Source organism: Lepisosteus platostomus, chromosome 22 (genome assembly GCF_059453375.1).
Source record: "Lepisosteus platostomus isolate fLepPlt1 chromosome 22, fLepPlt1.hap1, whole genome shotgun sequence".
Classification (NCBI taxonomy): domain Eukaryota; kingdom Metazoa; phylum Chordata; class Actinopteri; order Semionotiformes; family Lepisosteidae; genus Lepisosteus; species Lepisosteus platostomus.
In genome coordinates this window covers 8,317,366-8,344,114 of record NC_142632.1, presented here as the reverse complement: position 1 = coordinate 8,344,114, position 26,749 = coordinate 8,317,366, and the positions used below count along the sequence as shown (strand labels likewise).

At 48.7% G+C, this 26,749-nt stretch overlaps 1 protein-coding gene across 3 annotated transcripts in view; it reads left to right on the top strand.

The window, feature by feature from the left end:
* rpa1 (replication protein A1) overlaps positions 1-26,749 on the top strand; it is an 89,883-nt gene that overhangs the window by 14,701 nt on the left and 48,433 nt on the right. For 2 of the 3 annotated variants that reach the window (XM_088616094.1, XM_088616095.1), the window contains exons 14-16: positions 2,458-2,634; positions 4,097-4,204; positions 4,941-5,027. In XM_088616094.1, the coding sequence (XP_088472220.1) occupies positions 2,458-2,634; positions 4,097-4,204; positions 4,941-5,027 (372 nt within the window). Of the gene's footprint in view, positions 1-2,457; positions 2,635-4,096; positions 4,205-4,940; positions 5,028-9,032; positions 12,719-26,749 lie in introns of those variants that run through there. The other variant, XM_088616093.1, reaches the window with a different exon arrangement.

The following is a 26,749-nucleotide window of genomic DNA, read 5'->3' as shown; positions in this document are numbered from 1 at the left end:
GCTTGGTATCCGTGTCTCTGCTGTTTGTTCATTACTGTCATCTTGTGTGACAGGGCCCTGTTCTGTACGGTCTGTATATATACATGAACAATATTATTAAGAGCAAAAATCCAGGCACTTGGTGCTCTTCATAGCTAGGGTGAAACTTGGTATAATAGGTAATGAAGTGCACCTCCATCTGAGCTGTTCCCCTTCACATGTGGCTGTAATTTCAGACTCCAGAGGGTGTGGATCTTGAGCATGGTGGTTTTAGAGATCTACATATCCCGTTTTAGAACACACGATCCTTCCTGCTATACAGACGTACCAACCGCTCCTCTCCCTGCTACTCATTATTTTCCTACTATGTTGTGTGTTGGTGCCCTCAAACTGTTCTACTTTCTAACTGCAGAGCAAAGCATTTCTCAGGAGGTGGGGGGTTTGGGTACCGATAGGTAGCGGTCTCACTCTTCGATGTCTCCCTTATTCATTGATTGTGTTTTTTAGTGTTGTAAGACTGTTACCTTGTGAAATTCTCTAGTTTTTTTTTATGTTATTAGTTTCAGTTTTGCTGAGCAAGGGTCTGCCTTATGTGTCAGGTGGGCAGATTTTACTTCACATTCTAACATATTTCTGTGCGACCCGGCCATAATGGGAGCCGCCTGCGCCTTTAGCGAAAAGACTGATTGGGAGAGGAAAAGAGCAGTGCAAAAGTGTTATTAGAGGTGAGATCAAGCATTCGAGAGCGAGGGAAGAATGTCCGTGAGAAATGGCACACGCACCAAAAATTCCCGCTCCATTCTTCGCTGTTCCTGAGTGTTTTCAGGAATGCAACAGAGGCGGAAAGCGGGGACAGTCTGTACCTGCTAAATCCAAGTCATTAGAGGCAAAAGCACTGCAGCCTGCGAGCTGTTTAGATGACTAATGCATTCAGCCCATCACTCCCTCCGTTTCCCTTATCAACGCTGGCTTTGGGGTCCATCTCGTGCTATTTCTGGGTGCCCGTGTTGCAGGCTGTCTTGAACAGTTCAAATGCAAATGCGGTTCTGTTGAGGGGGGCCCTTATTGTTATGGTAATGCTCCATTTTCCATGCTTCTGATTGGAAAGGAAGGAAGAATAAGGGCCATAGTGCAGAGAAGTAAAAAGAAAACGCAGATCTGAGAATTGAAACAATGAGCGTTTTTTTTTTTGTTGGAAACAAGACATGATGACAAGGTTTTAAACCTACAGTTTTCTTCCTGACCCAATCAAATATAAACAGGGAGTATAGATTTGACCTCAATTAAAATTTAATTGAGGACAATTTTCTTAACTCCACTGGTGGAATGGACACTACAAAATTCAATAAATGGGAACGGCTCTTCGTATCCTTAGAAGATGAGAGGTTAAGACTTTGCCTCAGGCCCCTGTCTGTATTGTGGAAATAAAAAGATGGGTTTTGCATGTAAAATACTCAATTATCTAGGAGAGAGAACTCCTCCCTTGTTTTTTATAGTGGAATCAGGCATTTTAAGTTAAATATAAAAATGAAAATATCTTCTGTTTGTCTTATAGTTTGTTAGCCCCGTGGTGTTTACTTGACTCAGATTATAAAGTTTAATTTAATTACATTTGATTTGGTAGGTAATCTTGGTGCACTGGTAGGCACCTATGCAGAAAATCTCAGCGTGCTAGTGTGAGTAATGCTGCTTAGTCTGATTACAAACAGCTGGAAATGAAAAGGTTTATCAAAACCAGAGCACAGTATGAGGGCAGCTGGCAACTGTCCAGTGCATTGTTTGCTCTTGTTGAAGATTGTGAAGACTCCCTTCCCTCCCTCTTTCTCTCCACAGCGATCCCTGCATTCTGAGAGGTCGTGTCTGGGGAAATAAGTCAATTGAGTTTCCGATGCATATTTAACTAAAACTTCAGAATTAAGCTGGTTACTAACAAGTTCCTAGTTTGTGCAGTGCACTCCTTGAACTGTATAGGGTGCATCGTCTTTCAGTTTCTCGGGTCCCTTTTTTAAAAATAAGCACAGGGAGGCTTTGTTGCATTAAGTGAAGCAAATGCAAAAACTGGGGGTTTTGGTTGTGGGCTATTGCACAGGGCCTAAAGGTGATTTTACTATTTTGTGGTCAAGGACAGCTGGTGAATTGAGGTTCCTTGGGTGTGCTGCTTTTTTTTTTTAATGTGGCAGGGGGAACTGTTAATTGTTGTCATGTGCTCTAAGGATCTGTTGATGTCATGCTGTGTAAATGCAAGGAATTGCTTTCGCCCAATATGGTTTTACCCACAGAGTCTGGCAGGAGCGATGAGGTGAGGACCGCATCTGCTGCTGTTCTGCAGAGTTGCTTCAGCAGGTGCTTGACATTGCCTCTGCAGGACTGACCTACAGGGTGGTTCCCTATGCTCTCTTGTGAAGTGGCTGGGGGATTGAACCTGGCCTCCCCCCCCCCCCCCAGCTGGTTCTGATGCGTGTCTCTGGTGTCTGGCAGGCGGATTACTACAGCTGCGTGGCCACTGTTGCGTTCCTGAGCAAGGAGAAATGCTTGTACCAGGCCTGCCCCACCCAGGACTGCAACAAGAAGGTGATAGACCAGCAGAACGGGCTGTTCCGCTGCGAGAAGTGCGACCGCGAGTTTCCCAACTTCAAGTACCGCCTCATCCTGTCTGTGAGTGCGCCTCCTTGATCTTCCGTCTCGAGCCTCTGCAGGTTTCCTGGGGCGGTGTGGGCTGATGGGAGTTCAGGGGCCCCGATGGAATTAAATCACACTTAAGGTAGTGTTGATGAGTTTATTTACAGTTCTTTTGAAAGGCTGTTGACCTTTTAAAAAGAAGGCAACAGCTTCTGAGAAAGAACTTGAGATGGTATGTAGAGTGGACAGCAGCAGGATTGTGCGAATCCCAGACCTGGGGCGCCATCTGCGTGGAGTTTGTATGTTCACCCCAAGTTCTTGTGGGTTTCCCCCAGGTTCTCTGGTTTCCTCCCACAGTCCTAAAACATACTTGTAGGTTGATTTGGCTTCCAGAAAAAGACTGGCCCTGGTGTGAGTGTGTGTGTGTTTGTGTCTGTGCGCCTTATGATGGACTGGTGTCCCGTTGCTTTCTGGGATAGACTCCGGCTCCCCCATGTCCTTGAATCGGAAGAAATGGTTAGGGAACGGATGGACGCAAAATGGATATTTTGCGTGATCCTGCAAGGCACGTACTTTTCTAGGAGATGGATTTAGTGAGTGGCCCCAGCATTTCTCTCTAACCCTTCCTCTTTTGGCATGTTTGTTTAAAAATATGCTTTCCCTGCCCTTTAATAAGTAGGCTCGTATGGTAGCAGTTGTATTTCTGTCTACAGATTGTAAATTTCTTATGATGCCACATTGGCATGTGGACAGTTTTTTTTTTAAGCAGCAGCATTAAAATGAACCCATTTGGATAACAAACCTGTCGTCACAGCCAAGAATCTACATTAAATTGACTTTTATTCTTTGCTCTTGCCAGTAAGCACATTGTTTTACTGTATACAAGATGTGCATTTATCTGCTGGTGCTGTGAGAGTCTGTGATTAACCCTCTGCATTACTTTGTTTGGAAGATCTGATGCTTCTTAGGGACTTGATGTTTTTACTTATAATCCTGAATGGCCAAACCAGTGAATGTCACTTAAGGAATAAGCTCAGTGGTCAAAAGGTGAGATCCCTGCACATGGTGCTCGCCGGGTCACGCTGAGGTCTCCTCTCGGCACGGCACCAGCCCCCCTACGCTTCACTCCAGACCGATGATGCCATGGAGGAAACTGCGTGCACCCCCTGCTCCCCTAGCTGGGGTACATGTGTTAGCACTGTGAGCCGGGAGTCAAGACTCAACTGGCGATTCTAGATTGAGTCAGGGAACTGTTAGCAATTTAACTTTTTATGGCGGCCAAGAAAAAGAGTTAAAACCAAGTCAGGACTCAAGGTGGATGATCAAGGTTTGTAGTCCAGGTTTTTGTTTATAGGGGAAGTGTCAGTTTAATTACCTATCTGGCGAATAAGGCAGATTCATAAATAACTGAGAATTTTTAATAGGATTCAGTGCGTTGGGCTGTTGTTATCCAGACGTTTCTGAATTTACAGGCGTTCTGTTCTCCCTGCTCTTGCAGGCCAACATTGCGGACTTCGGGGATAACCAGTGGGTGACCTGTTTCCAGGAAACTGCAGAAGCCATTCTGGGACAGAACGCGGCCTACCTGGGAGAGCTCCGAGATTCTGTAAGATCCATTCCTGCGTGGAGTCCCAGGGCAGCAAAGTTTCCCATTCCACAGCACTTTAATCCATTTAGTGGTTTAAAATGTTCATGTAGCACTTTGTCCTCCTTTTCTGATCTGTGTGGCACATGCAATGTCTCCACTCCTTTCCCTGTGCAGTTTTGCAGGAGGTAAATTAGAACACTTGGGAGTTTTCACCTCTTTTGTGTTGGATTATTTCCAAGCGGTTCCTGCTCTTAAAACCCGAAATGGTCCCAGGTGCTGTTTCAGCAGTGGTGCGATTAAATGCCCCGTCTTCAGCCCCCAGCTTTAAAAACCTAGTTTCGTTCAGCCTAGCCTCCATGCCAGTGAAGCTGTGGGTGAGAGGAGATGAGATGCAGTGACCGGGACTGGTTGTTGTCCTGATCAACGAGGTGCTGCGGTTTTCCTACAATGACTGCTGCATTATTTTTTGTGTCCCGTTGGCATTTTTATTTTGAAATCTTTAGAAGTTTTAGTAACTTTGTTGTGCATGCATTCGTTTATAACGTGACAGACATTTTTGTGTGCTTTTTGGCAAAGATGCATGGAAGTGTTTTTTTTTTTTTCCCCTCAAGCCAGCTGGCTTCTCTGGTCCTGTATTTCCTGTTCCAGTCAGTGTTTTTACACCCACAGATGAGAACAGCGCAATAGGAGCAGTTGATCATGCACCCCGTTAACAATGCAGAGTGACTTGTTCCTTCTCTTGACTTGTTCACAGAATGAACAGGCATACGAAGAGGTGTTCCAAAATGCCAACTTCAGAACTTACACCTTCCGGAATCGCATCAAACTGGAAACGTACAACGTGAGTAGATTTCGTTTTTAACTCGTTCCAGAGGCACTGTGCACTGCAGGTCAGCTTGCTGCCCATCAGGCACAGTGATTAAGCAGTGGAGCTCCATGGTCTAGTTTTGGCTGTGGCTTTGTTAGTGCATAGTGGTGGAGGGGAGGGGTGCCATTAGGGACACCAAGCTTTTTTTGTTAACTGAAATTAAAAAGAAGTTTTTCCATTTAACCTACTATAAGTGGTCAGTTTATAACAATTGCTGTGTGGCTGCTTGGCTGAATTTAAACCATGTTCTTTGTACTTGTAGTGAAGGAAATATTTATATTCCTGTCTTAGGAGAGAAGGCCCTTTTTCCTTGTCAAATTTTAATGCCTTGCTGAGGCAGTGTAAGGCTGGGTCTTAAAAATCTGAAACTGAGACTTGATGCTTAGTAATTACTGTGAGGTCTGCCTCCCACATGAGAGTGGAAAGGAGATTGGTTCCAGCAGAACATGCCCTGGGAATGTTGGGGAAAATCCAGGGACGGTTCCCTGGCAATGGGAAGCATTCGGAAAGCAGGACACTGGGGTTAAGTCTACGCAGCACCCTGACCCCCAAGTGTGATCTCCCAGAGTTGGCAGGGACTTGTCATGTCGGGCTCTCCCAGTGTGTGACATGCCGGAGTGAAATTTCTGAAAGCGAACTGGACATAAAACCATTTCAGGCTTTCAAGTTTTGAAGGCTTGGATTGCCTGGATTTGCATAGCAAACGGCTGCTGATTTACTACGCTTGCCTACGCAAATCCTCTCTTTCTGGAAGATACAACCAACACTAATCGCTGACGAACTTTGTCACAGTTCATTGTGGCGCCAGTGCAGTAATGTATAAATGATAAAAGATGGGAGTGGGGGGCCTTCTTGGTCAACCGCTTCTTCCATCTGTGCCGTTGAAGGGATTTTGAAACTGTATCACAGCGTAGTAAAAAGGGCCTTTTAAGATGCTGCTTTTATACAGCTGTTTGGTAGATTCAGTATTTCTGCTGTTTGTGGGAAAAAATGTCCTCAAGGCCTTTGAACACCCGGTGTGGGATCCATTGTGGAGAGAGTCCTTTCTGCTGTGCTGCGGAGTAAATCCTGCTCTGCGGAAATACCCTCAGCCTGTGTGCGCGGCACAGCTGCTTCCCAAGACACACGCAACTCCCGCCCCGCAAAACCCCAGCGAGACTTGCGGCTCTCTGCTGTAGCTGGAGAGCGTCTTCGTTTTTGCTCGTTATTGGCCGTTTTTTCCCCGATTTTGTGGAGTGTTTTGCTCCGCGTGCTTTGTTTTTGCATGGGTGCAAATTCCTGGGTTTTTGAAAAAACAAAACGACCTGTGCACCAGTGCGGTGGACGTTTTGCATGAGAGGAAATGAATTTTTAGGAAAGCTTGATGTTGAGCCCGAGGGGAAATTAAACACGTGCACACATGTAAATTGTTGGAGGGACCACAGGCTTGTATAAATGTCACTCGCACCACACAGCCGACACTAAATCGCTCAAAGCCCTTGGACAGCTCTTAGGCTTTAATTTCCTTTTGCAGGAGTGTTGGAGACACATTCCCAGCTCCAGTTTTCCCCCTATTATGAATTCATTAGCTGTGTCACGTACACACCAAGAGCAGCTCCTGCCAGCTTTCGTCAGACACTTATTTTCATATTGTCTCTTTTGATGATTGAAAAGTCTTTAATTCTGCACAGAAGGCGTAGCAAATTGCCTAAGTCCAATTTTGATAGCGCTACAGTGAAAAGTTCCTTTCTCATTAAATTGTATATACTGTAAAGCATAACCTGTAATTGATTCCAGTAGAGGTAATAACTTAGTAGTTGTCAACACAAATACTCGAGGGCTGCACAAATCGTGTGCATTTTTCAAATAGAGTATCTTTTAAGCCTATATAATTTACCAGCCTGGGCAAGGGCTTCCCTTGCAGTTCTTTTCATTTCGGTCTCTTGGGCGTTTGCTCTCTATACATCAGCTTGCTGTCCAGATGTCAAAATGAAAAGGTGAACCCTTTAGAAAATCACTGCTGTGTTGGTTCGAAGATTGAGGACCACTTTAAAGCCAAGTGTAACAGCCGGGAGAGGATATCGAAATTCTAATAAATAGCCTAATGCCGTCTCTCGGTCGCACTCTCACCTCCAGCGTCGGCGTTATTAGGGTTTTGAGGGACACTCGCAGAAATTGAAGCTCAAAATCCATGCCCTTTTTCTAAGGGAAAATGGTAGTATTTGAGGTGGTGCCATGCCCTTTGTGATAGAGGTGTTTTTTTTTTTTTTTTAGACATTACAGCTCTGTATGTTTGGTTGGTGGTGAAGGGGGAGGGTTAATTTGCAGTCATTTGCATTTATAGTGAATAGGAGCAGTAAGTGAGCATCAGAGTGCAGCACTTCCCTGTGGGTTAGGTTGTTGTGGCTCTGTGCTTCACTGGGCCCTGGGGAAATGGATTATGTCTTTATCTTGGTCGTTGATGATTTTTTGATGAACCGACATCCAGCATGGAGAAATTACTGGGTTCCCTGATAATGAAAGTGGGATTCCCTATTTTGTAAACAAATCTGAATGAGCTTGGGGCTGTATTCTCTCTGTTGGAGTATCCCCATAGCCACGACTTCTGACCAACTGGCGACCTGGGGTCTAAAATTATCTGGCTTGTCTTGGATTTCTGAGAAATCGGCTGTGATTTCTTTTTTTGGAAAGAAAACCATGTGTATTCATTAGCATTTAATTTTATGATTGAATCTGATTTTTCTGCTAACTAGAGAAAACGTCTTTATTCAGATGCATGTCCTGTTTTGGAGCAGTACGGAGGGTCAGGGGATCCCCCATTTGTAGAATTTCCCATTCTGGGTTGGGGGAGGTGGAGAAAGCAATTTAGAAGGACCAGACCAGCCTCAGATGAATCTGTTTTTAATCTGTCCACATCTCTGTGCCATGTGCTGCAGCTCTGCTGACTGACAGCTTCCTGCAGAGGCTGGCTAGGCATCTCTTAACCCAGTTGGAGGCACCCCCTCACCTATTATTCATGCAGCCGTTTGAAAGTTTTAAAAAACCAGCTCTATAGCGAGTGTCTGATCTCTGATCTGCATGAACTGGTGCCGAGGGAGACTGTCCTCAGGTGAGTGCTTGCGCAGAGTGCTGAGATACGAGATACGAGGCTGTACACATGCTAAAGCACTGACCAGAGTCCCACTGCCCTGATTCCGCACCATCCTGGTGGTCCAGTCAGGGTTTTTTTTAAATTGATTTAGGTGTTCTGCTTTTGTAATAGCTGTATTTTAAACAATTGTTTACTGTTCTTTTCCTGCGTGTTGCTGGCAAGGTAGCTCATGCTTTCTGGTGTCCGCGTGTTGCATGAGAGATGACTAATGCCCTGCTGGCGCTGAGCTGGGATCAGCTGGGCTGAGCGAGGAGAACTCAGTCCCCCTGGTGGTGGTGGGGCGCCCTGTGCTCTCTCTCCGTCAGGTCTCGATTGAGGGGGGTCCGGGAAGAGGAGCAAAACATATACCCGGAGAGTGGGGGGTGTGGGATGGCAGAGCAATGGGTCTTGATCCTGTTATTTCCAGGAAAGACTGGCGACTGTGATTTCAGAACTTTCCCACTTTTTTAAGCACGTGTCTATTGCCGCAGACGGGTTGTTCCCTTCCTTGGGGTTGAACCGAAGCGCGGATGCTGTTTTCCTGCAGGGATTGGGCTATGTGGTTCTGGAGGGTGTGATTCCTTGTGGGCGGTATGGTGGCTCTGTGGCCCTTCACACCAGCTGCTCCACGGGCGCTGTATAAATGGCTGACCCTGCGCTCTGACCCCCAGCTTCTCTCCCTGTCTGTGTGTCTCATGGAGAGCAAGCTGGGGTATGTGAAAAGACACATTCATCATACAAGAATTAGGTCAATAAATTGACCTTTTGCGAAATTCCCTTTCCGACTCCGGGTTAAGTGTTCTGAATGTCTCTTGTCGATTTAGCTCCCTTCATGCTGTGGTTTTTTTTTTTTCCCCCCCCCGAAACAGGACGAGTCTCGTATCAAAGCGACCGTGATGGATGTTAAACCAGTGGATCACAAAGAATACTGCAAACGACTGATCGTGAACATCCGAAAACACGCGTCCCACTAACCAGGGCCCTCGCCGCACACGGACTCGGGGGCCGGGCTCTCTCCTCCTCCTCCTCCTCCTCCTCCTCCTTCTGTTCATCTGCTTCGGGGGCTTCCAGCATTTCTAAAATACGTTTCCTTCCCTCTTACCCTCCTGTCCTGGTTTTCGGTATGGGAAGATGCAGCTCCTCTCTAGTGCGGCTGGGCCGGCCTGTGTGCAGGACTCCGGGACCGCTGCCGGAGGCGGTTCGAGTGTGGGCTGGGGGGTGGCTGTATAAGGTAGGGCCGCTGCAGAGTGGCTCGTCGGTTAGCGTGTGTTGACAAAGCGCATTTGGGATTGGTGTGGGTTAAGAGGGAAAAGAGCTGAGGGCTCAGAACGTCTCGGCGCTCTTTCCTTAAAGCCCCGCTGTGCTCTGTGAATGGAGGGACTGAGGCTGCAAATTCCTGATAAGCTGCTTTCTCCTCGCACCTGAACGGGCTTTCGGCTGTGCCTTTTCTCCCCCCCCCATCCCCGGCCCCGTCTCTCTTGGGAAGAGAGAGGGGGCAAAGAAAGCTGAGAGTGAATAGAATCCAGCGCTCCTGCCTTAGGAGTTTGCTCAGGTATCTGAACCACCGAGGAAAGGAGGGGCTCAGCGCCAGCCCCTTGTGAATTAAGGGGTCCGTCATCATGTCATCCTGCCATGTCGCTAGGGAGCTGCACTTAGACAATTTGTAGTTGGCCTGAGTTTTGCTTTGCGAGGCCTCTTGCTTTGTTTATTTTTTATTTTTTCCTCCTCCTTCCCCCCCCCCATCTTTTGTCTTTTTTGTTTAGATTTTTTTTTGTATGTTTGCTAAGAAGGTCATGCCGCAGCTCTGCAATCCAGATTTGCAGACTTAATTTGCAGTGCATCTCGTGGATTGCTCTGCAGGTGTAACTGAACTTCACCGAGTCAGTCTTAACTATTTGAGTTCTGCCATCTCTGAAATCTCCTGGCCTTTATGGGGGAAGAGCATCCCCCTGTTCATGTTAATTTCTGTGCCTTTTGTGAGAGCCCTGCCCTCCCCATTATCAATTAGTGTTGTGATGGGAACTGGAGAGGCATCTCAAGGGTATCGGAGCTCGTTCTCCCTTCGACAGATCCACGCTCCTGAGAGCCTGCAACATAGGTTTTTAAAGCTGATATGATTTGTTCGATCAGCTTGTTTTGAAGAGCTCTGTGCAGCAAATAGTCAAAGGTGAGCAAATCTATTCTGGAATTCAAAGTCCTACTCAGAATGCTTACTTAGTGCAGAGCTGTCAGTCATAACCATGGAAACCGCTGTCACTGGGAAGGATGTGGTTGGGCTGGGAAACTTGGATGTTCCTCCATCCTAGATGAAACAGTCTTTCACAGAACCTATTTTTAGGAAGCTGGGGGAAGCTTCATCTCAACATTTGAGGTCTGCCACCCCCTCAGCCTGTTGATGGTTTCTGTGGAGACCGCACAGAGCTCACTGAAGGATGCCTCCACAATCCTGGTTTCACCCTGCGCCTGGTCATACTCATTGGCAGGGGAATAAAAATGTGCAGAAGGCTTGTTCGCATCCTGAAAAGCACTATTAAATCCTTGCAGCTCCAGGCACATCGCAGTGCTCCAGATTATGATAAACTCATGCTCTTAAGAGATGGCAAGGCAAAAAGAAAAGACTGCACCAGATAGCATTTAGCTATTTATTATTCATGCATATTCAATTGAATGGGTACGAAGGCTTTATATAGAACTGATATAAAAAGCCAGAACTGCACGGGTCTTGTCTGTTTCCTTCCTGGATTTTGTTTTAAAGTCTCTTTGTTGAGCACACCAGGGCTGACTGAACTTTTTTCTCTTTTGAAGCTGTAGAGCAGTTTAAGACCTTGCTGTAGAAACTGTTGGAAGGAAGGGTGCTGCTGGAATGGCAATATGTGGCCCCTGTCAACACCCCCTCCAGATCAGAGGCTTGGTCTTGGTCTTTGATGTGGAGGTATTTTCAAGCGCAAAAGCCTGAAGTAAAGACATTGGTCAGTTTTCTAAGCAAGATGGAAGTATAAGTAGGAAAAGCTAAAGCAATTCTTCATTTTTAAAATTTAGTTCCAAGTTTTTTTTTCTTCAAAGAAACAGTCCGCTTTCTGCAAATATTTTGTGTTCAGGTCGCGTAAAAAAAAAAAAGTCTGAACTTTAATTTTTTTTGGCTCGAGCTCGTTCCAGAAATGATGATGGAAAAGCACTTGTGACTTGCAGCCCTAGATGTCCAGCTTGCCTGGAGCACACGGAAGCTTGTATTCGGAAAGAGCAGGTCCCCTGTGGTATTTTAAACCATTATACACACACCTAGCACCCAGCTCTTGCTTGGAGTGTAGAGATAGAAATGCTTTGTGCCTTAGATCTCATTAAACATGCCCTTGTCTTGTCAAAGAGTAAAAGGAACTTCATATGTAATTGTGACTTGTTCCCTTGCAGTATTGCCCTTCATGAGACCTACCTGTTTCATTTAAAACCAAACCTAAAAGTGTCCCACTGAAATTTTTACAAAGTCAGTCCCTTAAGGTGTTCCACAATTAAAAGTTTTGTCTATACCCATTAAGGTTGTCAGATCTCCTTAAAGAGCGATTGCAGTTTCTAGAGGAGAAGATTTGAACGCTGAATGTCGGCTCCATTGTGCCTGTATTTACACTGAGGGGGTTTGAGTTCAGGGACTGCTCGGGTGGGTCTGGGTGTCTCTGGGTGGGATGTATATTGTGGTGAACGGACCATGTAGAGTGGGAATGCAGTTAAAATTCCTTGTGTAAACAGCAGTGAATGTGCTAAATGGAATAACAGTAGGATAGTGAACTACGCCACACATTCAGACACCTGTACAACTGTACAGTTGGAATTTATCCAATGTAATTGTGCAGGCATAAGTTGGACCCGCTCTTGAGCCTGTTAATTCTGAGTGTACTTAGTTCTGTCCACTTGGGCGGGTCAGACCCGCTTCAAAGCAGATAAGTTGTTTGGCTGGTAACAACGCATGTTGGCTTTATGCAGCAGTAGTTTTCTCTGTGCCTGAAAGTGCACGCAGTAGAGAATCCTGAAAAGGTCTTTGCAGTCCTGAAGTGATGAATGCTTAATAAGTACTGTGGCTGTTTATCTCTCTGTGCATAAAGAAGTAATTCTAGATGATATTCTGAAGCTGGAGATTCTTACAAATCTGCTGGACTGTACAGTGAACACTTGATTGTGTAGCAGTCGCTCAAATCCAGGGACAAAAAGGTTTTGCCTCACTCAGTGCTGTATGAATTAAGTGATAGCGTGAACTGCCAAACAGTCACACTATCGGGTTTGGTTATTTTCAGATTGTTTGGGTGTTTGGGAAATTGCACTGCTGGAATAACTGCGGGATCTGTTTCAGGGGGTGAGATGTTAAATTGAACCGACGCTCTGTAAAAATAAATGTTACTAGCTGTGGCCATGAAACAACCTTGTATTTCCTGTAGATTGTCCTTGTGTCCATTGTTAAAGGTGCAATGTGATGTGCACCTAAGTTTTTTTTTGTTCTGTACAGTTGATATCTGATATTTGGTTTAAAGAAACTTTGTAAAAATAAAAACTTGTTAAAGTGATGAAAGATGTTGGCTGTTTTTTTTTTCCTGAAGATGAAATCCTGTGATGGTTTTCTCTGTCCTTGCTTTCTTGAGAAACCCAGTCTGCTCTGAATCTGGTTTTATTATGCAGCCCTCTGAAATGAAAGGAAGAGATCCTTATGTGAGCAGTGTGTGTGTGTGTGTCTGTAGTGGGGGGTCATGGCCAGGTGGTTGGTGTTTTGTTAAAGAAATAACCTGATAACCAGGATGTCTGTCTCTCCCCCTGTGCTTCAGGGACATGAGGCAACATGTACAACATGTCCTGTTCTTGGGGACTCTGCAGCAGGTATCTCCTTCGCCTCTTAGCCTCTGCAAGTTGCTGCGCACAGAAACGCCTCCTTTGATCGAGGGTTTTCAGCTGCTGATCCCGAGACGCTGTTGGGGACGATCAGCCTGTCTAGAGACATAGGAGAAGGGGATCTGTCGGCCTGCGTTCCGGATTTTAAAATGTTACGTTGCGCCTTGTTTGCAGTTGCTGCAGTTCGGGTTTGGTTCTACAGGGTATCCATTCTCCTTACCGCGGTGAATTTCTTGAAGAGGGAGGTCGCCTGTTGAGACGAGGCTGCAAACCCTTGTTCTGTGCAATTATGGCTTGGAAACGGTTGACCACTATTGGCATACTTTCTGACGGATTAATATTGGCTTGCAGGATACGTGTTTGTAGGGGCCAGATGGCTTTTTTTCCCTCCCCTTGAACTTTCAGGTGACTCTTCTCTCGAAGTGTTCTGGCTGCTGTCAGGGCCCCTGTGCAGAAATGCCAACAACAATCCAAGCTGTACCCAGAGTCGCGCCGGCTGTCAGCAAGCATGTCTCCATTAACGCGCTCTCACTGTGCCGGGGAAGGTCCAGCCACATGCATTATTTTAATCACATTTCCCGTTCGTCTGGTTTTGTTGCACTATAATCTGTTTGGTTAGGATAATTAAAGACTTGCTTGTTATGCAGAAAACAAAGAAAAGACGGGCAGCTTATTGATGATGCAGCTGAAGACTTTGATGGGTGTTCTTCATTAACAGCCCTCATTAGTAACTGTCGGGCATGAGGCTGCCTTAGAAGCAGGTAAGGTTTGGGAAGCATGTTGGGAGTATGTGAATGCATAATGCAGTGCACTCAAATTCATAGTGGTTTGTAAAATTAGGGGGGGGGGGGACCTATTACCTTCTGGGTTACTGGGCATTGTGGGTCTGGTTTCAGGAATATTTCGTAGTAAAGCTGTTGCTGAGCATAGTTTGTTGTTGAAATAGCCTAGTTCAGCAGTTAAGGCCGAAAGAGAAATGCTTGCTTCTCTAACAGCTTTTGAAAGCTAACCTGGCCATAAAGGCGCTCAAAGATGTACTTGATCAGCGTTGGGAAGCTGAGCCAAGCTGGGGACAGAAAATATTAATATCAAGGGTACCTGATGCAAGCTTTCGAAAATCCTCACGGGCACCGACGGTCAACCCAACAGATTTCTTCCGAATGAAGAAATGAATGAGTTTGTGAATTTCGTCTGAATGAGTGAAACGGGAACTAGAAGACACTCCGTCAAGGAGCATTTTAAACTGAGATCAGGAGGCACGTCTTTAGCCAAAGGACTGTGGGATTGTGGCAGAAGCTGCCCAGCCCCGTTGCTGAAGCCAATACCCTGGTTTCTTCCTGTACGCGACTGGATGAGGTCCTGGGATCGGTTATAATTTATATAACAATTATAATATTATGTACTATTAATTATAATCTACTATCAATTACAGTAATATATATCTGCAAAGGAACAAGTAATAGGTTTATTCCATGCTGAAAAAAAAGAAGAAAGAGAACACAACGTTTCGGCCGTGGAGCCTTCTTCAGGTGTGGCACCTGAAGAAGGCTCCACGGCCGAAACGTTGTGTTCTCTTTCTTCTTTTTTTTCAGCATGGAATAAACCTATTACTTGTTCCTTTGCAGCCTACGCATGCTGACGCAGCTACCCACCTCTAATATATATCTTGTCTGTCACTGTTCTTATTTTATGTAGCGATAGCCATTTCGCTGGGGTCTTCTTGGAAGTGCCAGTGTTATATCATACCTTTCTGGAGCAGAACACCTGTCAGTGTTTTGCATTGAAGGAAGCAGAGGCTGTGTTGATGCACTATACTGGAATGAGGAGCCCGGGATGGCCTGAGTGACTCCCTGTCCTGTCCCCGTGTCCCTGTTGGGTGTAGTTCCCTTTCCTTACCGCCAGGCCTGCAGTGTTCAGCTCCTTCCTTCCATTTTTAGGAGTTTAGCAGATTCCCTTTAGCCAGGGTGCCTGAAAAATGTGTTCCTGCGTTGTGGGGTTCACTGTCCCGCTGCCCTGACCCCACCGAGGGGATTGGTGTGATCGCTGCCAAGATCGCCGGGCACCTGGGGGAGAGGGGGACAGCTGTCCTCAGGATTGAACTCCAACACCTGTGCTTTTGCGAGGGGAGGGGGTCTAAGCTCGATGTCTGAGAAGCACGACTTGGATTTCAAGAATGTTCTGATCCTTAAGAAAACATTTTAAGAAAGAAAAAATCGAAGCATCTGTCACGTCCCTGGCTGTCCTGCCAAGAAAAAATTGCAGGTTTTCATTTGCTGAGCTGATGGGCCTTGACACCACTGTAGCCAGAGGATCTGCGATTCGGGCGTCATCCTATTTTTCATAAAAATCTTGGCTGCCAAGAAGACAGGCTCTGCTCTTTCGCTACCCCCCTCCCCAAACACACGTCCAGCGAGCTGGATCACACCGACGACTGCTCTCAAGGTTCTCGGGTTGGAAGTGTGCCGTTGTGCTGTATGCCAGCAGCTCTATCACCCTGCAACTCCCAGCTGGCAGCCCACTGAAGCTCAGCAGGCATGAGCCTTGCCAGTCCCTGGATGGGAGACTCCAGGTTGCTGCTGGAAGAGCTATTAGAGGGGCCAGCAGGGGGCGCTCACCCTGCAGTCTGTGCTGGTCCTAATGCCCTAGTATAGGGACGGGGACACTATTCTGTACAAAGGTGCCATCCTTCGGATGAGATGTAAAACTGAGGTCCTGACTGTGGTCATTAAAAATCCCAGGGCGTTTCTCTAAAAGTGTAGGGGTGTTACCCTAGTGTCCTGCCAAATTCCCCCCTGGCCTTTACCAATCATGGTTTCTTAATAATCCCCATCTCTGAACTGGCTTCATCACTCTGCTCTCCTCCCCACTGAGAGCTGGTGTGTGGGGAGAGGACTGGTGCATCATCCAGGTGGGGCTGCATACTGGTGGTGGTGGAGGGGATCCCCATTATCTGTAAAGCGCTTTGAGTGGAATGTCCAGAATAGTGCTATATAGATGTTTTACTCCAGTGTCAGTGGAGCACATGTAGTAAAAGCTTTGCAGAGACTCCCATTACAGCCATGTGGAGAAGATGCCAAGATTAGCGCTGCAGTGCTGCGTAGGGGATCAGGTAAGACGATCTTTGGGCTCCCGGCTGCGCTCGGTCCCCAGCTTGGGGGAGCGGCAGGGAAACCGCACACCACCGATCGATACAGCGGCGCAGAGCCCCTGTCTCACGCTGCCAGCTGCGGTCGAAGGCCTTCGGATCGGCTCCCCGCTGTAGTCTGAGAGCACTTTCGACCAGGGTGGCAGGTCTTCGCTCGGACTCTCCCGGTCCAGTCCTCCTTTGCGCCACTTCATTGTGACAAGCAGTTTAACAGTTAACTGGATCGTCTTGATTTCGCATGATCGCGGTTGTCGAGAAGTCCGGCAAGGGGGGTGGGCTAGCGTGGGTATGTTGGCCGAGTGTGCGTTGTTATGAGAGTCGTGTGTGTGTGTGTGTGTGCGCGCTCATCGGGACACAGTGGTTGGTGGATTTGATTCTGTCTTTGCCGAGATTGAATTGCCCTCTCAGTGCTTCCATCTCCTTTCTGTCTGTTCAGACTTCCAATACCCAGTGAGTCACGACTGGTCTCTCTATCTTAATTAGAAGGTTCTCCCAGCTAAATCGCAATTGGCTTGTTGGTTTATTTACTGACTCCAGTGCAGACCTGAGTCAGGATGTGCTCTCTGCCTCCCCGATGAAGTCTGCAGGTGTACTGTTTCTCTGTTTTTATCTTTGCCCCTGTCATATCAACTCCTTCAATCTACTGAGGCCAACAGCGTGGTTTTTGAATAAATTTAAGGATTTCGGATGATTGCAAAGCCCATCCCCAGTGCTGTAGCAGCTCGCTTAAGTCGTGCGTGCGAGTTCTGTTTTTAATTTGCTGGGAATCAGGTGAGATTTTGCTGCAAGCCTCGTGTTGACATTTTTTTTTTACTTGTTTTGATCAAATTTAGATTGATCCAAATCATGGTTTTCTAGCAGCAGACTCAGTGTGGGCTCTGTTCTAGCTCAGCTCAGAGAGCTACCGTTTGCTGTTGTGATTTTCTTGCAGAACTGGAAGGCCTCGTACTAACGGCTCTCATGTTTTGGGTGCCAAATGCCTGTGTTAGCTGTGTCTCAGATGAGCACAGAAACAGGACACAGGAGACGGGCCCTCATTTGGTAAGGGGCAGCCAAGCTAATCTAAGGAGTAAGAGAGTTATGACGACTTGGATCAGGAAAATATGCCTGGCTCTAACCTAGATTAAAGAAGAAGACTTCTAAGACGTCTGGTTAGCATCAGGGCTTTCATACACCCCTGTTGTGGTTGGCAGGCAGTCAGTCCCAATTTCCTGCTTCAAAATCCAAGGATCACAAAGGGTCACGTCTGGGATTGAACCGGATTTAGATCCAGGTTTGGAGATGGCCAGAGAAGTGTTTTGCATGTGGGGCTGGCAGTGAAGGTCAAGGGAGAAGCCAGCGTCAGTTCTGTAGACCTGGGTCTGTCAGAAGGGATCGATGCCGCCACTGTATGAAGAATGACCTGTTCCCCCACAGGTGAGGGAGCTTCACGGGGACATCACTTCAGCAGTATTGAACATCCGATGCTGTAAACATCCAGCAGGATTGAAGTGCAGGCTCCCAGACGCAAAGGGCTCTTCTGTTGTTGTTTGATTGTGAGCTCGGGGCCCCCCCGTGCGGGTGGGGGAAAGGTGGAGGAGCAGAATTTCGCCGAGGCGGAGGAATGAGCATCTTTGATGCTGGAGATCTGACTTTGAAGCCGGGCGGCGTGAGGGTTACTGTGGCGGAAGGAGTGCGGCGCTGGCTGGGACCGGGGCTGGCGCCAGTTTTCAAAGCTGCCCCAGATCCATCCTCGGGCCCGCGCCGGCTCTCCAGTCCTCTTTCAAGTTCCTGTTTTTCTCACATTTTCCCTTTCCCGTCCTGCAGCAGGTTCTCGGGGCTGTTGGTGATCCGTGAGTTGCCCTGATGAAAGGGCCGCGTGTCTGGGGCCGAGCGGTGTGCTGGGGCGAAGGGCGTCGCACCCCCGGCGGGGTTTCTGGGACGGCGTGTGATCCTGGCGCCCCGTGCATCCTAACACGTTGGGTGCTCCCCGGAGTGAGAGTGTGTGTGTTTTTCGGCATTTCCTAGAGTGCGCTGGAGTGTGTGTGCGCGCCGGGCAGCGAGTGAGGCTCAGTCTGTCAGCTGTGAGCCGGCCTGCTCCTGTGGGGGGGGCTGGCGGCTGTCTGCACTGAATCAGCCCTGTGACGGACAGCTCAATGAGGGGCCAATAAAGAGCGCACTCTGCTGCTGTGCGTGCTGCGCCTTATTGATTTAGTGGTAATTGATTATGGTTTCAGATGGCTTTTCAATGGACTGCAGCAGAGCAGGGAGCTGTGTCTCGGCTCCGTGCCTCAGCCAGGCGCTTGGACATCGGCCGTGGAGAGGCGGCTGCTCAACCCCCCCCCCCCCGAGTGCCCAAGCCCTGGGTCTGGCTGTCAGCATCCCTGCTTGCACCTTAATGGAATAATAATAACAATTGCTCACACTTATATAGCGCTTTTCTGGACACTCCACTCAAAGCGCTTTACAGGTAATGGGGACTCCCCTCCACCTCCACCAGTGTGCAGCCCCACCTGGATGATGCACCAGTACTCTCCCCACACACCAGCTCTCAGTGGGGAGGAGAGCAGAGTCATGAAGTCAGTTCAGAGATGGGGGTTATTAGGAGGCCATGATGGATAAAGGCCAGGGGGGAATTTGGCCAGGATACCGGGGTTACACCCCTACTTTGAGAGACGCCCTGGGATTTTTAATGACCATGGGGAGTCAGGACCTCGGTTTTACGTCATCCGAAGGACGGCACCTTTTTACTGTATAGTGTCCCCGTCACTATACTGGGGCATTAGGACCCACACAAACCACAGGGTGAGCGCCCCCTGCTGGTCCCACTAACACCTTTTCCAGCAGCAGCCTTAGTTTTTTCCAGGAGGTCTCCTGTCCAGGTAGTGGCCAGGCTCACTCTTGCTTCGCTTCAGGGGGTTGCGAGCTGTGCGTTGCAGGGTGACATGGCTGCTGGCAAAGGGGTGCAGGTGGCCTGTGTACCGCTACCCTGACTGCCGTCCTCTCCACGGGACACAAGGGGTCTGCTGTGGTGCACCATGACCATTCCTGCCAGACTGCCGCTCTCGCCCGCCTGACCTGGTTTTCGTGTTGCTTGCGTGGTGGGTGAAGATTGGCTGGCTGGCCGGTGGGCTCTTCACGCCGGCCTGCGCGCTGTCCGGCGGCCGAGCTGGAACCCCCCTGTTCCACTCAACTGGGCAGCCCTCGGCGTCTCTCCTGCGCCGCGTCAGGCCGGCTGGTGCCGGGACCTGCGGCGCTTCGGGCGCTCTTCTGGGTTAAGGAGATCACCACTGAGGGCCGCCGGGCTCGTTCGCTCTCCAGGCCCTCGCTAGACATGGTCCTTCCAGGAGCAGCTGTGTGCAGCGCATCCTGTGGCCACCAGACCGGCTCCTCTCTGCTCAGAATTAATACTGGGAACTGTTCTGCATTGTACTTATTTGCATTTTTAGATTAAATGCGTTATGTTGTTACTCTGCTGTTTTTTTTTAATACTATACCCTTTAGAATAGGGTTACTGCGTGTGCCTTTTTTTTTACCTACCCGATGCCTCTTGAATGCATTTTTATTTTCTGATGCATCAAAAATAAAACCTGCGGCCTTCGGGGCGGAGGGGCTGGTCAGGTCCTGTATCTCTGCACCCACGTGCTGGAGCGTTTGAACTGGCTTAATACGGTCAGGTCCATCACCATTCCCAGCTCCTGAGGTGGCAGCGACAGGGAGCGATCTATAAATCCTGCTGAACTGCAGCCCTGCGAGCCTGGAGCTCTGCTCTGCTGACTTAAAGCAATAAGTATCTTTTAATTATGCAGCTGACATGTTACTCTGTATCAGCGGCTTTTATTAATCAACTGCGAACATTACAGAGCACGCGTCTCGGGTTGGCGAGGTGTGCTCAGCGCATTGACCGCGTGGGTAAATGATCCTGTGTTAACCACAGCCTCGCAGGACGGCGTGCGCTGTGTTCCTGGGCTTTGATGCAGGGATTAGGGCAGGTGGTTCACTTATTGATGATATTGATTTGCCAACCGGTTTTTAAAAGAGTGGCCTGTCTCGGCCCAAAAGCCGCAGTGGCGGGGGTGGCGTTAAGTGTAGCCACAGCCTGTTGTCTCCTCTGGGACAGGCAGTTTAAACAGACAAGAGGCTACGGATTCATTAGGCTGAAGGACCGTCTTTCAATGGAACCAATTAAGCAGAAAAAACAATCTTTTCCTGATCTTCTCTTTCAGCCTTGCTGCAGGCATTCCAATCCCTCTGTTCATCTGCTGTGAGCATGGACATGCCTGCCGCCGTGCTGTGCTGTGTGCTCTCTCTGGTCCTCTCTTGCAGGGACGGTCAAATACTGGAGCTTCGCCCTCATTGCAGTGCAAGACAGTGATACAGCCAGCTGTTTCAGTGTGTCATTGAAGTCATTCACATGTCAACCGAAGAGCCTGTTCCATTCTTACACCGGAATGGAAATGGAAAATTTGGTATTTGACAACCTCCCTGTTAACATCTTGAGTTCTTAAGGCTTCTTAAAGCTCACAGAGATGCAGCTTTAATACAGTAGATGTTTTACTATTCTCACGTGCCAGATGCTTGTATCCAAATCAGCTTATATTTGTAGTCATTCACACAGCTGGGCATGTTACCGAAGCTGTCTGATGCACAGTCCCACCTGGGATTTGAACATTCTAGTTAGTGCAGTGTAGCGGTCAGCGTCTCCATTGACTTCTACCAGTATGATAGATCTTGACCTGACCCTTACCACTCGCTTTGAATGTTTTTAAACCATGCCTTTCCCTACAGAGCAGCACAGCTTGCTTTGTGATTAAAAAAACTTCCATAAATCACACAGGGAAATGCATGTTGTGTTGGTGGACCAGTATGGGGCGCCCTTCCCTCTGGACCAGAAGTGTCCCACTATGGAGATTTGGAGACGCTGTGCAGTTGGAGGTGGCGTCCTTTGACATTACACTAAAGGTCCTAACTACGTGATCAAGTTTAAATTCTACCATGGGCTTGTTCAGTCTGGTCTTCCTAAAGGTCCTACTTAATTCACCTGCAGGTTCTCTCTCCTCCCCCTGATCTGCTGTGCAGGAGGGCGGCTGTGTGTCACGCAGGCGGGGCTGCTCTTGAGAGGGCTGTTTGGTGTTTTCTGATTTTTGGGATGAGAAATTATTCATTTTTATTATTGGTGATGTTGGGCGGCATGGCAGGGGTTGATTTCAGTTCCTGGGGTGCTGTCTGTGTGGAGTTTGTAAGTTCTCCCCATGTGGGTTTCCTCCCATGTGTGCTCTGGTTTCCTCCCCCAGTCCAAAGACATTCTTGTAGATTGATTAGTATCTGCGAAAATTGGGCCTGGTGTGTGTGTGTGTGTGTGTGTGTGTGTGTGTGTGTGTGTGTGTGTGTGTGTGTGTGTGTGCCCTGTGGTGGCCTGGCGTCCCATCCAGAGTGTACCTTGCCTTGTGCCTTTTGCTTGCTGGCATTATCTTCAGGTCCCCTGAATTGGATGAAACAAGAAATGAGCAAATGAATTGTTTAAGAACCTTTATTGTAAGGAATGGAGAAGGGAGGCATGTCCTTACACAGAACATTGTTCTTGAATCAGACAGTGCAGCCATCACTCCCTGGGACAGGATGCTCCAATCGCTGAGCTGCCGAGGGGCAGAATGGACAGGGTGAGCGAGTGGCCTGCTCGACCTGCCCTGTTTTCGTTCGTGTGTTTAGGGGTGTTTCATTAGACGGATGTTCCCAGTGATTCTTGACTTCCCCTGGAGTGCCATCCCTTAGGTTCCACGGTGACCTCAGCTGCACCCTTTGACATTTGACATTTGCCCCCTTCCACCCCGCCCTGACCCGAAGTTCGTGGCTTTTACCCAGCGACATCCAGCGCAACGCGTCCAATGCGTTGCCGCTTCCAATAAGCAGTGTTGGCTTTTGAACAACTGCGGCTTGACAAGTTTAATCCTTTCACCCTCGGGGGGCGGGGGGGGGGGTGCAGTCTCTCAGAGAGGCAGAGGGACCCCGAGGTCACAGTCTTGGCGTGAAGCTGTCAGCCCTTCATCTTCCTAAATAATGCTTTTCCCTGGCAAGGTGACAAGCTGTATATGAAGAGGGCTAATTTGACCTGATCCATCTCTGTTGTTGTTGTTATTAAGTGCCCCTGTCAGAGCTGCCCTTTTTAATCCTCTGCTCCGCGTCTCCCCGTGAGGCTCGTGTGTCAGAGTCTGCTGCTCCCGGCTGCTTCCTGTCCTGCCTTTCCTCTCCCGCTTTTTATCCACGGTGTGATTTCTGCCGAAGCTACGGAGCAGCGCGGATCATGGCGCCTCAAAGTCCTGAACCCTGAGCGCAGTGTGAGTTTTGCCCCTGACCTGCAGGGGGGAGATGAGTGTCCTGTGTGAAAGCAGGCCGAGCCAGCAGGGACAGTCTCTCTCATTTCGGCCTTGCTTTGTCGCACGGAGCTTCCCAGTCACGGATCGCTCCGGTCCAAATCCCCCCGCAGCTGAAGAAAACCCTCTCCTTGTGTGCTGTGGTGTGTTCCCTCTCTACAGATACATCTGCACTGCTGTTCCCTCTGTACGGAAATTTAACCCCTGATTACATGAATGCAGGTGTTATACAGGTTCCCTGCCAGCATTGTCACGGAGTTCAGAAAGCAGCTCTTCCACTCGGGAGCCTGTGGCACTGCGTGAACAAGCTCAGCCTCTCCTGGAGCTCTTCTCAGTTAGGCTTGGGAGACGTCCTGGATGCATCATGCTCTTTTGCTCGGCTTGCATCAAGAACCACGTGGCGAGAGCAGTTCTAGAAACACGAGGGTATGTTTTCTTTTTCTGAGCTCGGTCGGTTGGCTGCGCGCTGGGAGGGTGGTTTCTGTACCTGCTGTTTTGTGGGTTTGTGCTGTGTGCGCGAGGATCGGGGCTTCTCCCTTGATGCAGTGTCTTCTCTGGCCTGCAGGGGGTGCTGTGGCAGCAGCAGTGAGGACCTTTATTTGTCCTTGCTCAGATAGGCATCGCTTTGTGCTGCTCCTTCTCCTATCTTCCACTTGCCCACCCCTCTCATGTCTGCGATACAAGGACTGTTTCTGCTAGCAGGGTGCAATTGTCTCCACTTCCAAATTAAAAATGAGATCCTAAATCCAATTTAAAATTGCCGTTCCCTTTTAAACCTACCCCATCAGGCTTCCTTTGTATGACCACAAAGGTATTGGAATGAAAAATGTGAGGGTTTTTTTTTTGTTTCACTGTGAAGAGCCCTGACATGAAAGGCGCTATACAGAATAAAGAGTGCTGAATCTTTTTTCGGTACTTGCAGGCAAGGAATTAACTCCGCTATGAACTCGATTAGGATAACGGATACAGAAAAAAAAACAGTGGTAAACATCACTCTGCAGAAAGAATAAAAATAAAATAAGTTACTCCAGATTAAAGCCATCATCATTCTTAAAATCTTAAGCAAATCCTGCAACAGATGACAGAAGGAGACACCATGGCACAGAGCTGCCTCATCCAGGATTCTCCTGCGACAGTGGGCTCTCAGAGTTTAGAAGCAGCCGTCTGTTTTTCTTTTCCGGCATGGGTGTGCTTTAGTTTTCCTATCCCTCCGCCTGATTGCAGATTGCTCCTCTGTCCAGACCAGCCCCTGACCTCCTTGATCTGGGCAGCGCTGGCTGACAGCTCTATAGGTGCTCCCGAGCAGGTGAATGTCAGGACCCCACTCTGCTGCCTCCTAGTGCAGTGTGCTTTGAAGCTGTGTCCCAGCAGTGATCTTGGCTAAATGCTTGTGACAGCACCTCTCTCCCTCCCAAACAGGAGACAGGAGACGGAGGGTGTCTGGAATTGACTGCAGTGCCTGTTTGTCAGAGAATTCTTAATAACAGGGCTCCAGTCTGCCTTGTCTGCTCTCCTTCTGTCTCCATTTTCCAGTTCAAATTCAAACAGCTGTATTGGCACGACCCGTACTTGACAGTATTGCCAGAGCGTATACAATCAATCCAGCATCCTTATGCATTTATAATATAAATACATCATAGAACATTTACATACAGTGTACATTTTCTCCCTCTCCCTCTCTGTAAACGTTCTTGTACAGCTGAGAGACTGAGGGTCAGGCTCATAAATCATTCATCCTCACTCTGCGGTCACACCTGGTGTTTTTCCCCAGCCAGGGCGAGCAGCAAAGACAGCTCTGTGTGCGTATATATTCTGCATATAGCCCTCGGATCTATGGATCAGCTCACCAGCCCGGATCAGCCCTTGCATCATCTGCTCGATCAGGAGCTCCCGGTCCCACAACCGCATTCCCTCGGTGCTTCCCTACCACCCTAACACACTTTCTATCCCCAGGACCATCATTAACAACTACGCCATTTTACAGGACGATCCCTCTATCAATACCCTTTTTTCCGAGCGCCCAATCATCTCTTATCACCAACCACCCAATCTACGTAAACTGCTTGTTCACAGCTCCCTCGACCTTCCCCTGCAACAGAACTCGCTGCATCACCTGCAAATACATGTCTACTGTAAAAACACGCTCATTCAAGACCCTTCAGGTCAATTCCGGACCACCCAGACGACATCCTGTATCTCCAGCAACCTCATTTCCTGCATCTCTTGCAAGAAATTCCCAGCTATCTATGTTAGGGAAACCGGAAGGAGACTAGGAGACCGCATCAGAGAACATGTTAGGGCCCATGTCTTTAATCTGAGGAGATTAAAGATTTCTCCAAGCCCATACTTTCTCATTTCAACTCAGATGGCCATGATCACACTGATCGCTCTGTCTCTGTTCTCAACTCCCACAGCAGAAAGACAAGAGAAACGAAACTCATCCTGAAACTCGGCTCACACCTTCCCCCTTCTCTCAGTGACTGACACCTTTCTCCACCCCTCTCCACTTTGTACTTCCTGAATGGTCTCTCTGCCTCTCCCCTCTCCCTCCTCCTCCACGTTTCCAGCTTTTGTTCTCCTGTACTATTTAATCTTTGCCGTCTTCCCTGTCTGTCTCACACCTGAAGAAGGCTCCGCAGCCGAAACGTTGTGTTTCCTTTCTTTTCAGCATGAACTAAACCCGCTACCTGTTCCTATAGTCTGCATATGCAGATCCTGTGTATCCTGCAGATGTGGCTGCATATCCTGGTAGTTAGTGGGTCTGTGTCTGGGTCTGGCAGTGGCTGGGACCCCCAGGGAGCCCTCGCTGTGTCACAGGTGTCCCTCCGCTCAGCTCCCTAGCGCGCTGGTCCACAGGCCGGCAGCAGGTGGCGCTGGAATGCCGGCCTTCTCCGCACGGCTCCTTCATGCCTCTTCGCTTTCTCCTTCCCGGTCGGATGGTTGGTCAGCGGTCAGTGGTCAAGCCGCAGGGGCGAGAGCTAGAAGGAGGAAGAGGAGGCCGAAGGGCCTCTCTCGATCCCCTCCTCGTCTTTGTGCGGTTCTCGCTCTGCAAAAGCTTTAGCAGGCGAACGGGATTCGTTATGAGGCAGCAGTGTGGAGGGCTGGTTAAGGGCTCCAGTTCTGAACCAGAGGGCTGCGGGTTCAAATCCTACGTGGGGCTCTGCTGTCGTGCAGGTTGCTTCACTGCAATGAACACCCCGCCGTGTACATGAGCAATGGTTTTCAATTGGCCGGCCTGGCGAAATAGATAATGCATTGCAAGGGGTGTAAAGGAGATCGAAGGACGTTCGGGACTGTTGGTGTTCAGGGAGCGAGTTTTCCTTTTGTCCGAGTCCTCACTGTCCAGCCATAACTTAAAACACCTTAAAGCATACCGACATGTTTCAGACGTGAATATGAGCACAACGCAAATGAAAGAAGTTGTAAAATGTGTGTGTGAGGGGAGGGGGGGGTTGTGTTGTTGTGTGAGTTAAAATCCTTTACTGTCTGTCATACCATTTCATGGGCATCACTCTCAGTTTAATCGCGCTGCTGTACGACGAGGTCCTGAGTGCCTTTCCCTGCCTGTGTCAGCTCTCCCGATCTGCGGGCAGGAATTAAAGACGCGCAGATTCTCGGCGCTTGTTATTTTTCCGGGAACATCCTTTCATCTCGCGAGAAGCGCCTCGTTAACCGGCGCCGCGGGACGGGAGCCCAGGGCCGGGAGGGGCGCTGGGGTTGATGTACCCCGCTTTGTCCCGTTTCTGCATTGTCTGTTTCTGAAGAAAAAAAACGCTGGCTCGCGTCGGCAGGGTGTAAAACACTCGAACCCTGTAGCTGCCGTGACAGCAGCAGAATCTCGGGCCTCTGTCCCTCTCTTTCCCGGCCATCTGCCAGGGCTGCGCAGGCGAACGTTTGGGCCGCAGATGCTGCGCTGGCACTGCGCTCCCTGCCCCCAGCAGATATGGGGGTGCCACCTTGTCCAGTTGTGTTTTCCTGAATGCAGCCGTGCCGTGCTTGTGCCCTTCATGGTGATGATGATGATGATGATGATGATGATGGAGCCAGACGGAGCTCTTGAGACCCTTGCAGCTGAGGTCAGGGGAGGTCTCGGTCAGGAAATGGCCCTCCTCCCCCGGGATGCTCAACTTGGCATCGCTTTGCTTCGAACTAAAGTGGGCGCTGAAGCTTAGACAAAAAACACTGCTGTTTGAGGAATCCCAGCCGGGTTTCTGAACACAGG